Source organism: Sander lucioperca, chromosome 9, assembly GCF_008315115.2.
Source record: "Sander lucioperca isolate FBNREF2018 chromosome 9, SLUC_FBN_1.2, whole genome shotgun sequence".
Classification (NCBI taxonomy): Eukaryota; Metazoa; Chordata; class Actinopteri; order Perciformes; family Percidae; genus Sander; species Sander lucioperca.
Window position 1 is genome coordinate 4,243,088 of NC_050181.1, and position 16,469 is coordinate 4,259,556.

The window sequence follows — 16,469 nt, forward strand, 5'->3', positions numbered from 1 at the left end:
TGAGTCTTTATTATTGTCGTCTGTAGATTATAGATTTTATGGCAAAAATATAACTTTAATTGAATTAGTTTGTTTGTTGTTTCCAGCAGCTGTTTCCAGCAGCTGTTTCCAGCAGCCTTGCACTTTTAAGTGATTTGCATATAATTACACTCTGTCAGTTTGCGGCTATTTTCCTGTTCTCAGATCAGTTGAAGCATTAAATGCTCCTGCACAGCTAGAGAAAGTGCTCTGAATCCCTTTGGATGATATCTAAAAATAGAATTGTCTCACATAGGTGAAACAAGACAGTTTTTCAGAATTGACATTTACAAGTAATTTATGAATCAAAAATTAGCACAATTTTGATAATTGGTTCATTGTTTTAGTCATTTATCAAGCCAAAAAAAGCCAAACATTCACTGGTTTAACTATCTCAAATGTGAGGATTTGCTATTTCTTTCCTTTTTATGTTATTGTGGATTGAATATCTTGTAACCTAAATATACTTATTTACTTCCACCCTCTGGAGCCAGAGTGTGGTGTTTTTTAGTCATTAATTAGAATGCTGTGACAGTGAGGCCGTGTGGCTCAGTCTGCTAATTGAAGACAATACAGAGAGGCGAAGGTTAATGTTAGATCTGGGACACACAGTCTCCATTAACTACCGTTCACTTCGCTATCACAGGAAAAAATAACAAAGATACGGTCATTAAAAGATTATTGAATTAGTTCTCTCTTCCACACGGCTATGGGTATTAGAGTTAAAACCCTTTTCCATGTAAACCAACATGATAAATCCCCACTGATCTGTACTAACACCAGTTTGTCTGAATGTTTGAGGAACAGACGTTTAGTTTAGTTAGACCAGGAGCCAACTCTGCATATGTAATAACTGTCACCTTGAATCAAATGTGTCTCCTGAGCAGATTTTATACCATATCATGAAAAGGTTGGCCACGTTGGCTAACGTATTCATGATTCTATTCCGCTTACAGCTCATTTTGATCATACATTTAGCGTGTTGTAAGAGAAAGTGGGATTCACCAGAGCAAGAACAAAGCAAGACATAGTTTTCAACGCTTATCACATCAGTTTCTTGTGCTTTAATGTTTCACTGTCACTGTTATATACTGAGCTGTTGTCCTAATGCATGTACGTAATGTTTCTGCTAGCTCGAACCATCACCGGTCTCCTAAGATCTCTCTTAAACGACTGTTCTACCTGCATGTCGATAGAAGCAATATGTGAAACACTTCAGACCACTAGCACTATGAGAAGTTACATGAATATGAACCTGTTACTGTATATATGTAGTGTAAAAATAATAAATGAAAATAATCCAGGTAGAATACAATTATCTACAAGCTTCACCTTACACAGTAATTTGATCAATTGTTAATAGAAAAATATTGATTAGTGCAGCTTTAAAAATAGTTTGTCCCCAACTTCAAAGCAGCCCAGTAGTCCAACAAGGTAGGAAATCCTTAAAAAAAAACGTAATGCCCAAATTCACTACAAGGCTCAAATGATCAGAAATACCCTATTTATGTTTATATAAGTGGACCACCCCTCTTTTTAAAAGGGTAATCAGAGAGCCTTTTCTTTTTTAAACAGCACTGCCACTGCCCTATTCGAGAAAAACTGGACAAGATAATGTCTGAAAATCACAAAATTGTGTCCGTCTCAGAGATGTTGGCGCTCAAAGCATTTTTCTAATGTTTAGTGAAATTTGAAGTTACAAAGTGTTTCACAACAAGGAACAACTGCAAGGACTAAATTATGTAGTGCAAGGAAAACAGACTTAGTTATTCGGTCATGACTCATTGTCTGGTGGAGCAAGTCGTCTGTGTACCACATAAACTGAATCCTGCCTGTAAGATCAGTTTTGTGAGGACAGGTTTCCTTTCCAGCCATGTCAGAAATGATGCTGACTTTCAAAACATTGTCTCAAGACTCCCTGACTCAGCACAAGGACTCCTAATGAAAAGTTAATGTCCCCTCGTCTCCTGCTGTTGCTCTTTTCCAAACCTGCTCTACTGCTGCTGCAGATGTAACTTTAGACTTTTTATTTGGTGAAGAAGCAGGGCTCAGTCACTTGCTGCCCATCTACCTGCCCTCTGAAATGCTGATGAAGAGATGAGAATGAAATAGTATCATTATATAGGAGCATATAAGAGTTCTGGAGTAATGTGTAACGTAACAGACCTTAAATTGGATAAATACTCAAATTGGAGTCTAAGGAAAACACTACAAAGTAATTTACTGGAACAGAAGTTGGATTGAATAACCAACCGTGTGTTCATAATAAAAAAGCATGTCACCCACTGCGACAGTGTTACTCAGTGATGCGTTTTAATAGTTTTTGGACAATAATGGAGCTCTATGGCACTGAGCAATAAGATACATCAGGCTTTGGATACATAGACAGTACCAGTAGGATCAATTCATCGTGGGGTTTTCAGGGAATTATTTGACAATAATGATAAAAAAAATATAGAAAATGGCCAACCTAAATCTATTAAAGGCAATGAGGAACTGCCTAAAGATGCAATTTTCTTCCCACAAGATGTTACAGATTAAAGTGTTCAAAGGATTCATTGATTTACAGAAAATTGGTGGAAAGGAAAAAATCTCTGCAGCAGCAACTTCAATCATCTTTAAGAAATCCAGCAGAGAACATTTTTGTATTTTCCTTAATTTCAATAACGGAAGCATCTCAATTAGTGGAGACAAGAGGCTTGTGTCCTCTGCAGCCCATTTGTCATTTGGACCAATTTTTTTTTTTTACATAAAATATTACCTGCTGAAGCTTTGAGGGAAATTAATTATGTAGGAGTGGAATGGATTCAAAAATGAAATTACTAGAGAGATTTGTTGTTTCTATTCATCTGCCCTCTTTGCCTTGTTTCATCTCTGTCTCCTGCTCCATCTCTATCTGATATAACCCATCTGTCACTTTGGCTCTTATCAAGGACAACGCTGTGACAGAGCTGTTCCCACATGGTGTGTTTTTCTCAAATCCAAACCTCCACCTACCTGAGTGTCAGTAGAGAAACTAGAAGGAGCTCAGCAGTGCAAATGTCTGCCAGTGCTAACCAAATTGTCTGACTTGTAAAGCTGTAGTATAAATAAATTTAGTGGATTAAATGTGGGATTCAAGTCACAAGGGCGGGTGAAATATGACACCGTGGGCCAGATGTACGTACATTTGCGAATGTAGCGTTATCAGCGCCATGGCCAACCTGCAGAAAGCGCACGCTGTGATACTTCAGCTTACGTCGTATTTACCAAACCTGCAGTTCATCGGGTAATCAGCGCCTTTCTCCGCCCACTATACCGTAAATTGCGCTGTAGCAAAGCGTTAAGTACTTGTGCTATGATCAGCACTATACTAGTAACTGTAATATTACAGTAACTAATATTGCATGGCTGCTTTTTTTTTTTGGGGCATTTTAGGCCTTTATTGTGATAGGACAGCTGAAGACATGAAAGGGGAGAGAGAGGGGGAATGACATGAAGTAAAGGGCCGCAGGTCGGAGTCGAACCCGGGCCAGCTGCGTCGAGGCGTAAACCTCTATGTGTGAGCGCCCACTCTACCAACTGAGCTATCTGGGCGCCCTGCATGGCTGCTTAATCTGTAACTCAATCTGTAACTCAATCTATTCACTCAACTGAAAAAGTGTGATCTTTGTGGCAAAAGTCCTTTCAGCTCGTCTCTTTGGCCTATGTCTTCATCTTGCTCAAATTACTACTGCCATTTCACCAGGAGGCATATGTGAGGAAACCCGCTTGCGGCTGGTTTACACCTGCTTTTAAGTGGCGGAAAATTTTCACCGCAAAATAGAGGCGCGCTTTCACGGGCGGTTTTTGTACATACCGCGGAATACATAATTAGGCACACTTTACGCTTCCCCTCCCATCTCTTTATGGGAAACTCTCACTTTCCCCTTCACCCTCCCATGAATGCATATGCATGACACAGAAAAGCGCAATTTGCCATTTTCAGTCCCCGCAACAGGCAGTCTGCGCTTGTGCCTCAGTGCGGCCTGTTTGTACATACCTCGCCTTGCTTTTACACGTACGTTGCGAAACAAATACGCCTGAAGTGGGCGCAAAAGCGTTAGTACATCTGGCCCCAAGACTTTTTTTGCTCTGAGAAATCACACAACCACCCACAAGATCCAGAGAGACCACTTTAGATAAATGTATGTCTGGATAGTCCAAAAATAAGTGTTTCAGTTTTATTCCGTGTTTAACATAAGACATTCAGTTTCAGATGGGCAAGTGTGAGGATTTGGGAGACCTTTGATGGATTTACTGGGTTGAATTGGCATGTATAACTGCATAACATCAGCATAGCAATGGCAGTGGAAGCCATAATAACATACAGAAGAGAAGAAGACCTAGGATGGAGCCTTCGAGGATGTAATTGTGGAGGAGCGAGACAAGTTATTATTATGAAATACACGATGACAATGAAATGGTTTCATTCTGATTTGATGCTTATCAGATACTGGAGGTGGGGTAAAAACAGGCCATGATCACCAGTATAAAATGCTGCACTTAGATCAAGCAGTAGAAATAAAGAGGTGATGAGGCTACAGAGAATTATCACCCAAGTCTGCATTGTTTAGCTGTCAGCCCGCACCTTCACTATTTTGGTTCACTCTGATAGTGTTGTTTTCAGTCGCAGCAGGCAGCTGAGAAAAAGCTCTTCAACCCCACTGTACACTACCTGCTCAGCAACAAACAGAAAACAAAGTTAGCTGGTGAACATAGGGGAGCATTAAGCAACTGAAGAGCCAAATACGGTATTTCCCTCAGGAGTTGGTGGAGACCAAAACCAGAGCTAAAAGAGTGAATATTGTTTTTACCAGGTGGCTAGAAACACGACTCTAAATTAGTAATAATGTTGCCCAATAACTGCTGGATGTGTATGTTTTGCTAACAAGTTCTCCATATCAACTTAAAATATGTCAGTGTTGTGTTCACAACTTGTTTCCACTGACCCCCCAAAGTGGCCAAAAGAAATCTGTTGCAGAGGCCTTATACTGTAAATACACTTCATCTTGTCTAAAGCTTTGACTCTGAAGGCCAGTTAATCTAAATTTCAAATGATCTCAGAGAGAGAAAACTATCCCAACAGAACCAGTTTATACAGCAGGTGTTTGACCCAACTAACTAGGAGAGTCCCAAAGCTTCTAATGGCTTTTGCTTCAGCCCTGTTGGGTCATTATTTTACTTCCTAGCAGAGGTGTCAAGCAGCAGAGGAATTCTTTTAGTGAGTATGTATGGGGGGTGGGGGCTGTTTTAGGCTGGTTAAATTAGTGAATATGTGCTGAATGTACAATGAATGAATTCATGACCTCCGTGGTCTCAGAAGAATGGTGATGAGGACGTTTGTTTTTGGCGGAGGGCAGCAACACTCGGACTTGAGGAGAATACTGAGAAATGTGAAGCACATCCTGAGTTTTATTACTGTGCCCAAGGCTGGTTATGATAAATCACCACTGTCTACTGATGCTTCACACAGCTTCATGGCCATGTAATACAGTTAGACTGTGATAAAACACCTACAGACCTCACAGTCCTGCAGTGGAGCAAGCCGAAATATTTTTAAATATTTTTAAGAAAATTGGCTAAAAGGTAATAACAAATTCTGGCTGATTAGTAAGCAGTGTGCTTTTCTTCTTGTGTCTGTTAGGATGTATGCTGCCTGTGTGTGTGCTCTTTGTGAGGACCAGTTTGGGTTTATATCTTAATATATTAGACCTGGAAAGAGAGGACATTTCGGTCAAAGACCTGTTTTATGATGAAGACGTGGCTTTAGGGTTAAGGCTGTAATTTAGGTTAGGGTTAAGTTACATTATTGTACATTTTAGGGCTGCAACTAATGATTATTTTCATTATTGATTAACCGATTAAGGCTCCTTTATCACCTCCGCACAGCCAGCCAATCACAGCGTGAAGTGAGTGTGGAGTAGAAATATAAAGTAGCATGAAAAGATAATTAAGTTAAGTACAAGTTCCTCAAACTCATCCTTAAACCACTTTACTGATTAACCAGGTACTAATAGTGCCTGGTTAGGGTTAGGTGCCTAACCTTAACCATACCTAACCTTAACCAGTCACTATTAGTACCTGGTTAACCAGTAAAGTGAAGTTGATATTTGATAGTTGATATAATATAGTGCCGCACTATATCAATGAGGGACCTCACAAGTATAAAACTACTACGTGTGTGTGTGTGTGTGTGTGTGTGTGTGTGTGATGTTAAACCAAGGTGGCGGTACACATAGATTCAGTTAGAAAAGATGATAATGATCTGTGATAACCTGACACTGAGCCCCAGGCAATGAATCAGACCTTTTACGTGCACGTACATACCCAGTTCACCTACCCACCTGCTATCAGTTTCCTCTCTTATATCTTCTCTCTTTAACTCTGTCCCCTCTCACCACATCACCTTTTTACACACACACACACACACACACACACACACACACACACACACACACACACACACACACACACACACACACACACGGCTTCTTTCACCTCTCACTTTCGTCCTCGTTATCTTTGCCTCACTCTGCGTTTTGCCTCAGTGATCACTTCTCTGACTGACCGATGCTTGTCTGTGCGCATGTGTGTTTTCTCAGGTGGTCCAGGCTCAGGGAAATCTCTCCAGTGTGAGAGAATGGAGGAGAGGTGCGGCTTGCGTCGCATCGCCCTGGGTGACCTGTTGTGTAACGAGTTGCAGTCTCATGGCGACAGAGGGCGTCAATTGCGGGACCTCCTGGAGAGTGGAGAGCTGCTGCCCGAGGTCAGTAAGGTGTTTAGGTTACTTGACATACAAACACAAGACTCTCCCAGATAATTTTACTGTCCAAGTTTATGTTAAGGCCACCAGTTTTAATTACGTCCAGCTTTTTGTTCAGTTTGGCGCACAGCTCTAAATACTACAATACCCATGAGGCTTGGTGGCCTGGAAAAAAAGGGCACAAATCAGAGTGGCAGTGAGTTTAAAATGCTTTGTCATTGCAGATGAGAACAAAACACGGCACAATAGTTGCTGAATATTAGTTTTTTTATTATATTTAGTTTTTTATTAGTTGCTGCCATTTGTGTTGTTTGTGTTTCTCAACACCATAATCTTCAGAATCACGTTTATTGCCAAGCAGATTTTCACATTTTCATTTTCCTTGGTGTTTATAAACATTTAATAAACATAGTAAGAGAAAAGAAAGAGAAAAAAACAAGTAGTGCAAAAGTCAGGACTCATAAATAGAAAAGTCTACAGCTTCTATCTTGCTGTTAGCGGAACACATAACAGAATTCTAAACTCTGATTGGGTGTTTCTTGCCGAAATGCACTCTGGGAGTTGTAGTTAACTTATTTTTCAAAGTTTTTAAGTATACAGGCCTGTAACATACCTTTGACTTTTTATCAAAGAACCAGATAACTTCAAACACAGTTGTTAATCTTTTGTACTATTAACCGAGAGAGTTTCATGACCGTGGTTGCAGATGGCGTCCATTTATTTTACTGAACTTTTTTTTCTTTACCTGGTTTGGTTAACTATAATACACATTATATCATTGGATTACTATGGCTGATGCATTACTGTTTACGCCGTAAAACGCTAACATTTCCCTCTAGAAAGGTAGTGGAGTAAAAATATAGTAGCATCAAATAGAATTACTTAATACACTTTGATCTTGTGTACTTGTACACAAGATCAGTATATAAGTAAATGTTCTTAGTTACTTTTTGCCACTCCGTTGCAGTCATTTCTTTTGCAGTATTCTGATTCAAAGTTGTTTTGCAGTGCAAGAACAAATTAAGCTGGAAACATGCCTTATGAAAATATTGTGTGCCTCTCAGCCCATTTGTGGGGTGATAATAGTAATTTTGCAAAAATTGAGTTTTAAAATTTGATATGAAAATAACAATTTTAATAATGTTTGTATGTTCATTTCAGCATTTATTTTGCTTAAATGCATTCTTCAAGAGATCAAATCATGTGTTTAGAAAAGAACAGACTCAGAAAAAGTGGTTTGTTTGGAATAATACATGCAGAGGATTTAAAGTACGAGCAGTGATTGCAAATTGGCAGCATGACTGAACATAAAATCAAAGAATAAAGAACAGAAACCCACACAGTCTGACTGATCTCTGGGAGCAGTGAGCGCTGTGCAGTAGGCTGAGCCAACACAATAATATTACTCTAAAAAAAGATATTTCAGCTTATTTATTTTTTCATAAAGAGAGACTGCTGAAGATGCACAAAGACAAATCCCTTCATCATGTCACTGAAAAAATGTTACCCCACAGCCCTTAGTCTGAGAAAATACTCATACTATATAACATGTTTTCCTGCAAAGGACCTAATGAAATAAATAGAAAAGGGATTATACAGTCAAGAGTGGTCAAAATGGCTTTCACAGAGATTGCACATCTATTCACTCTGTACTAGGCAGGGCTGGCATGGCTGTCTGAGCATATATTGCTGGAAACGACCACAGGGTGCGCAAACTGGATAAATTACAACTCCAAAGGCTCTCAGAGGAAAACACATTTATTTTCTGAGAAGACGCAAAACATGTTCATCAGGACAGAGTCGACTTCAGTCCAGCAGATGCTTGACAGCTTATCTTTAGGTTATGGGAGCAATGGCCACACTGTACACCTGCATGAAAATGATTGGACATTACTAGTGTGCTAGTAGCTGAGCAGCTGGGGAAAGCCAGTCATTATGAAGGATGAATCAAGCAGCTGCTATTAGTCAATTGACAGAATTAATTGGCATCTATTTTCATCATTGATTGGTTGTTTAATTCATTTATTTCAAGAATGGAGTCTTCTAAAATGTTTTTGTCTTATGTAACAGAAAACTGAATATCATAGGTTTTGTACTGTTGGTTAGTTGGCTGGCAAACAAGCAGTTTGAAGACGTCACGTTGAGGTTTACGAAGTTGCGATGGGCATTTTTCACAATTTTCTGACATTTCATGGACCGAATGACTGTTACAATGAATATAAAAACAATCTGCTATTGAATAAATAGTGAAAATAGTTATTTGCAGCCCCTAATGTCTTGCAAATAACTAGCAGATTTCTGTCCACATTTTCTGATATCTGCTCAATTAAATTACATAATAACATGCACTAATATAAATAATAAGGTGTAAGGTGGCAAAACCAACAGGAGAGTGAGGGATGTCAGTCAAGCCACTCTGTACACACATATTTTAATATTTGTAATAATATGAAATTAAATCTTTTAATAAGCCAGCCGGTAACAAGGGTCATATGGTTTACCATGGTGCATTTTTTCTGAACTGATCTCAGGAACAAGCAATCTCAAAGTTCCGAGCCTGCGTCTCTCACCACCAACTGCTATCATTGAACTGCAGTCAAAATCTTTGGACACAGTGTCCGTTAAGTCGATTATTTTTTGTAAGCATGGTGTGCTGGGACAAAATTACACAAACTAAAATTAAACTCTTTGGATGCAGCTGGCAGATACTTCCAGATCACCACGTAATGACACAACCTGCAGCAACTGTTGGACTGTCTGGTTGTCAGTAAAAGCCACCGCCTCAGAGAGAAAAGAGAAAAAGATGAGATAAGAAATGTAATGTTGAAGAAATATTTAAGATTAAAAAGATCTGCCACAAGGAGCTGATTTGCAATTCAGTTTTATTCATGTAACATTAATATGAAATTCAAGATAAAATGTAAAGAATTAGCAAAGAACTAAATGTCATAATTTTTCCCTGAACATTATGTGTCCCATGTCTGTCACGATTTGCAACACTTTAAACTGATGCATCGATTCAGAGGGCGGGCTTCGGTATATTCATTTGCCGTGTGCTTGTGGTTCATTATAATAATAAACTTGTTTTATACTGAACTTTTCTTAACAATGTTACAAAGTGCTTTACAAAAGGAAATAAAACCAGACAAGGCAAATAAAATGAGAATAAGGCCAAAGGACATGAGTACAGAGGAAGAAAAAAAACGATAAAATAAACATCAAATAAAAAGAAATAAAAACTGTATAAATAAAAGCATTTATCAAACATTTCCAAAAGCTTTCACAAAGAAAAACGTTTTGAGAAAAGATTTAAAAGAAGCTAGAGACATTGTATGTCTGAGTTCAGTTGGCAGAGAGTTCCATAGTGCGCATCCTCCTTTGTCACAAACCGTGACCTGGGAGTATACCAGGTCAATTAATCGTAAATGTATTCAGGAGCAAGGTCATTTAAGACCTTAAAAGTGAGCAATACAATTTTAAAATCAAAAATGCAAATCTAACAGGGGTGAAGTGATCATGCCTCTTTGTCCTGTTAATGAGTCGAGCAGCAGTGTTTTGTACCAACTATAGACTGTGGAGGGAGCCCTGGCAGATTTACTTTAGCTTTCTGTCATCTAAGTGGAGAAACCCGAAGGCATTCATGCACGGCTCAGCAGTCTAAGCTTACGCAGCACATTAAGGTCATGTCCCATGTGTTCACTAACATCGTCACTGCCAAACGCTTAATTTTATGTTCTGTGACTGAGTTATGGACAGAGACTTTGATTTAAAAGGGAGGATAATAATAATAATAATAATCCCAGTAGGATTACTGAAGTGCAGGTTTACAGCAGAACACATTACAAAAGCTGCTAAAATACAAAATCACATATCAGTTAATGGTTTATCTTAAAGTGAGATAAAATGCTGTTGCGTGAGGCTCACCAGTGAGCAGAAAATCTGTAACGACACAGTGAGAGTTCGACTGGGTAAAATGTTACTGTACTGTTGCTTGGCAACACAGAAAGTGCAATTAAATATTCTCTATTACCTGTAATCCCTCTGTAGACCGTCAGCTTCCTGTCTGGCCACATGTGTGCTCTCTATAAGGCTGCACATATACTAGAGAGTACAGTCAGTAAAACCAGCCTTAAGATACATGTAATAAAACTGGATTTAAATGCCCACCCCCACATCTATGTGTGATCCTAGTGAGCATAGGAAACGTGTTATTGAGGGAGAAATTCACCCTCAGCTGCATATTGTTGAGCTTAATAAATATTAATGTGTGTGGATTTCTTGATTTCCTGTGGGTGCTGCACATTATTTGATGCATCTTCTGGCATCTCAGGGTCTCAGGCCCGGGGTGTAGAGTTGGTTGTTGACAAGGTTGTGTCACCTCAAAACATAAATTACCCCCTTCTTCATCCTACCTGTTAGTTTTTCTCTAGAAGGATGAGATCACCATACCGGCAAACACTTTTAAAAGTCAGTCAAGGACTTAACATGAGCACTGTGATTCTTTTTGCACAGAATTTTATCAGGATGTTAATCATGGCGAAGAGGCTTGAAGCAGAATCAAAAATGTCTAGTTATGATCTAGTAGAGTTTTGGAAAAACACTGTCAGATCAATATTCAAAACATCAACTAGTGTAGACTAGTAGAATAACCACTATAGAGCAGTTAGCAATGTGTCAAATAAAAGCCAAATTGCCAAAATAAATTGTAGTTTGCATTAAAACCTGATAACCCTCAGCTAACTCACTAGAATGGATTTTTTTATGTGAAACTGTATCTACAAAGCTGTATACATAAAGTTCATTACATCCTATATGCCTTATTAAATACAATACAGGGAATAAACACATGGCTGAAACTAATGCAACTGATAATAACATTAACAATAAACTGTTTTAGAGAGGTGTTGATTCAACTTGCAACTTTGTTGTGCTTGCATAATGGCAATCAAGTTCGTGAATCTTAAAGTTCAAGCGTGAAGCGTACCTCATAAACTGCCATAAACTCTAGTACCTAGAGAATCGACATGGATAAATTCAAACCCAGCAATGATTATGCAGCAAATCAGACATGACTATGCATGAAATTATTCTTAACTTCAGCATATTACAATCCAAAACACTCTTCTTATGAAAAGTTATGCAGCAGAAAAACATCCAATGGGTTGAGTGCCAGCAGCATTAAAAATAGAACAAGAGCTTAGCAGGTTACAGCTAATTATGGTATGAAGAATAGTAGCTACACTATAGAAAGCTATAAAAAAAAAAAAACATTGATGTGAGAAGATTTATTTCTGTCTCAATATACAATGTGTGGACTACCTATCCTAGGTGTAACAAAAGCATTGCATATCAAGCCAGTATAAAAGGGAAATAATTATGTGTAAATATTAATATTTGCATCCCTAAAAAGCTAATATACAATATAAGTTCTTGAGTCTGGCTTAATAGGAAACCACCACAAACAACCAATAATGTTATGTCACAAAGTAATCAGCAGCATGAAAGCATTATAATGGAAGTGCCAGAAGAAAAGAAAAAAATTCAGCAGCACAAGAGCATAATTAGCAGACACCAAGACAACCAAAGCAGACTTTAGAGAGCAATAATCCACACGAGCAACGACTGAACAGAGTAAAGATGCAGTAAACACTTACCAGAGCTTATTGAAGTGCAGCATTTCAGCTTTAGCGAGTGTTGCTGTAATGTTAGCTCCAAGCTAACCTATGTTCCCGGCTGATGTGGCCTAGGAGGATGATAAATAATTCTCCATCAACAAGGTACCACACAAACACAATTATTTAACCCCCAAAGTGTTCTTGAAGCAACATGATGCAACTTTTAACAGTTTAGCTTGATTAGAAAAAGCTTCAAGAGCAGCAAACATAAGCAGGAAGTGTTTGCAGCAGTGTTAGCCAAGTTAGCAAACTAGCAGCAGAGAAACAAAAAAAGCAAGTGGAGTTTCACTGCTTTAAATAGGCCGGCTCATTACAGAGGGTGCACTTGATTTGTCTTGCTGTGCTAGCTACGTACATATGTAAGACACAGTCTAAACTGAGAACAAATGTATTTATTTAAAGTTAGACTATATTCTTAAAATCAGAGGGGGCTTGTTTTGTTTTTTTTTGTGATCAAATGTTTTTTATTTTTATATTATTAAAGGAAATAAACAACTACAAACTACAAACAATACACCGAGACAGAGAATGTGTCCCAGGGTCAGAAAGAGAAAAAAATAAAAAATAACTAAAAAGGGGGGGAAAACAAAGAGGAAAGATGGGAGGGAGGGATACAAAAACAACAAGCAGAAACAGATACACACAAACACATACACAAACAGACACATATATATATATATATATATATATATATATATATATATATATATATATATATATATATATATATATATGGTCACACAAATAACTTCAGTTCCAAGCTCATACACCAAACCTCACTACTAGAAATTAATTCCCAGTGGCCCTTGTATATGGGGAAAGTTGCCTCGGCATCCATGTTCCTTTTAAGCCATGTCCTGGGTTATGTTGATATATAATTCACTCAGCGTAATGCAATCCAGTACCAAAACCTTTGTATAAATCCTACTTTTATTAAGCTTTTCCTGTCTAGTTTGTGGAGTTGTTAATTTAAATTAAAGGTATTCCTGTTATTTTGTCCTGCTGCACAATGTTATCTGTCCAGTACAATTGTCATGCTGGTGGCCAATGAGCAGCTTTTATTTAAGGACTTTGGTATTAAGTGTTTTTCTTTTAGCCTTGCATTCACAAGACCTACATACAGTATATAAATATAAAGTTTAGTTAGGATTATTCACCATGTAAGCACAACTTTGAACATAATAAAGATCTTAGAACTACATTTTGACATAAGGCAGGACCCTTCATAGACAGGAAATACTTCAAGAAAGGCTCATATTTCAGCTTTAGTCAAGCATATATGCCAAACATATTTGCTGTTAATTGACACACAGTGAACTTCAAGCTTTTGGGGCCCCTAGAGGAGCCCCACTTTGAGGAGCCACAGCCTTGTTGATTGATTCATATATGAAGCACCTATTTGGGTGTATATGATAATTAATGCCTATGCTGCTTGTGTGTATTATCCAGGACATACTGCTGGAGCTGCTGTGTGATGCAGTGGCGGCGTCGGTTCGGCAGGGAAGAGGTCTCGTAATCTGCGGTTTCCCTAGAGACCCGAGACGGGCTGAGGAGTACGAGGCCAAGGTCAGAGCACCAGACTGACAAGGACAGACTGACAGACATGCTCGAAGTTTAAATCATGTCTTCACAAAAACTTAAATGAGCGCACAGTGAGGAGGGAAAGCAGTTAGACACTCAGCTCATTTGATTTAGAAACTTGTTTGACATGCAGTGCTGACATCAGAGTAAAACATGTTTATTAAATATGACTCATAGTAAAACAAATATGCAGATAGATAATGGTATAAAATGGGGAGGCACGACAAACAGAAATGGCGTGTTCAGAATGACAATGATTTGCTTGTCACAAAAGAAAAAAGTTACTTGTATATTGATGCAGAGTGATAGTATACAGATTCACTAACATTGATGGAACAACAGCACAGTGACATACAATATAAAGTAAAAGTGAAGATGTAGCCTGAGATTCACTGCCGTCACCTGGACTTTCCTCTTCCTGTGCCTTGTGTGTCAGATGGGGGAGCCCAGTGCAGTGCTCCTGTTGAGCTGCTCAGCCGACACCATGTCCAGTCGTCTGCAGTGTCGTGGTAGATCCACCTCCGCCCTCCACCCTGCCTCAGACAGAGACCACGTCATACACAGGAGGGCTGAGAGCTTCTGCAGGGACAGCCAGGCGGTGGCAGCTTATTATCAACGCAAGAAGCTTTTGCACACGGTAATGTTGTTTTTAGAGAGAGATTTGTTTTTATCCTGTGTTTCTGCAGCTTACTCTGCAAGGATTAGGGGTTTTAATACCCACTCAGGGTAACAGCTGGAACAGTTCGTCCATCACATGAGAATTAACTTACTTATATCCATCTCAGCTGAAATGTATTCACATTAAAGGCCCCTCAAACACACATTTTCAGCCTTCTTTTAAAGTAAGTTTAAGAGAAGTTTCTTAAGTGTTGATGGCAAAAAATTGCACCCTGGGGACAAAAGTCCCCAATGTTTACCTCATTATGTCCCGTAATATTTTTATTCAACATTCTGGCAGAACTTTTCTACTTTAGTTTATGTGCATGATCAGATTGCTAAGTAAAATATAGGACATAGTGAAGGAGTTTAGGACACACACAAGTACAAGTGTTTGGCTACAAGACAGATTAGGTTTCATGAGCTGTTTGGCAAAATAGAATACAGGAATATGACATTTAATATTTTGTAATGCATGCACAAATATGTCTGGCCTGCATGAGCTCAAACAAATGAATATGAAACACAGCCAGTGGCTCCTCATGCCCTGTATGGAAGCATCTGCTTTTGTTATCCATTCATTCAGGTTTTCCTTTGATTTGTTACCCATCTGTATATAAAACACAAGAAAAATCTACGTAAAGACCATGTAAATAGCCAAATTGCCTTCTTTTCCAAGCTTTTGAGGCAAAGTGAATTTATCTAAAAACAAAGTTAAACGAATATACAAGGCTGGGATGTAAGCACAGGGGTTAACTTACTGTGTGTTTGGTGTCTCTACTCCTTTCACTGACGTCTCCACTGACATGAGGGTCAGTAGATAATCACAGAATTTCTGTTGAACTGAGCTGTCCCTTTAAAATTAGCTGTTTGAACATTTAAAAGTCACATCAGGTGTGTGTGTGTGTGTGTGTGTGTGTGTGTGTGTGTAAGCTTAAATGCCACAGCAGGTATTAAGGTCACCAGTCTGCTGTGAGCTTGCCGAGATTGCACTGAAGCAGACTGCTGTCCTCAACTGTATATTGAGACACTGATGGTATTTGAAAGGCCTCGTCTCAGACAGTTTGTCCGTGTCTGCAGATTGACGCTGAGAGGTCGCCAGATGAAGTGTTCGCCCAGATCTGCCAGGCGATGGAGACCTTCTGATTTCTACAATTACCCTCCTCCCCCGTGAAGACCTTCTCCTCCTCTCTGGAGACTCATCCACACCCACATAACTTCATACCTGCACCAGACATACGCTCATTGAACTGTGGTATGCATCTCCCCAAACACTCAACCAATCAGTGAAACCTCTTTCTGCTTTTGACACTGACAAAGCGCCTGGTTGTCACATTCTGCTTCACCCACTTGCATTGTCTCTTACATTGACCTCAATATATGCTGCCAACTGCCAGATCGAGGCAGATAACTATACTGAGACTATAGCATTCCCTGCTGTGACTGAGAGCATGTTTCTAGTTGTTTCTAGTCTCTCTGGTCCCCCAGAGGAGCAGAGAGAGGGTTCCCACCGTGCTAGAAAGTGGAAATGTCAGTGTGTGCTCATGCTTTCTTGCACAGCAACATACTTTATATCGTAACAAGCATGCAAGAATTACACGCTTAAAGGCTTAAAGGCCTTTTGTGCATTAAATAAAAAGAAGAAAAAGAATATTGCATTTGTATGTTTCAAAGCTCATCGTACAGGTGCTTGTTTGAGTCTGGTATTTAACATTCAATAAAGCCAGTGCATTTGCTAAATGGAGAATTTCTGA

General features: G+C 39.0%; 1 protein-coding gene across 2 annotated transcripts in view; it reads left to right on the top strand.

Annotated features, from left to right (window-relative positions):
• The window catches only part of ak5 (adenylate kinase 5), a 71,271-nt gene extending 54,812 nt beyond the window's left edge, over positions 1 to 16,459 (top strand). Inside the window, exons 11-15 of one of the 2 annotated variants that reach the window (XM_036005327.1) lie at positions 6,642 to 6,805; positions 13,927 to 14,043; positions 14,495 to 14,695; positions 15,796 to 15,862; positions 15,895 to 16,459. In XM_036005327.1, the coding sequence (XP_035861220.1) occupies positions 6,642 to 6,805; positions 13,927 to 14,043; positions 14,495 to 14,695; positions 15,796 to 15,861 (548 nt within the window). In that variant the 3' untranslated portion in view covers position 15,862; positions 15,895 to 16,459. Of the gene's footprint in view, positions 1 to 6,641; positions 6,806 to 13,926; positions 14,044 to 14,494; positions 14,696 to 15,795 lie in introns of both variants that reach the window. The other variant, XM_036005328.1, reaches the window with a different exon arrangement.
• Positions 16,460 to 16,469: the final 10 nt, after the last annotated feature.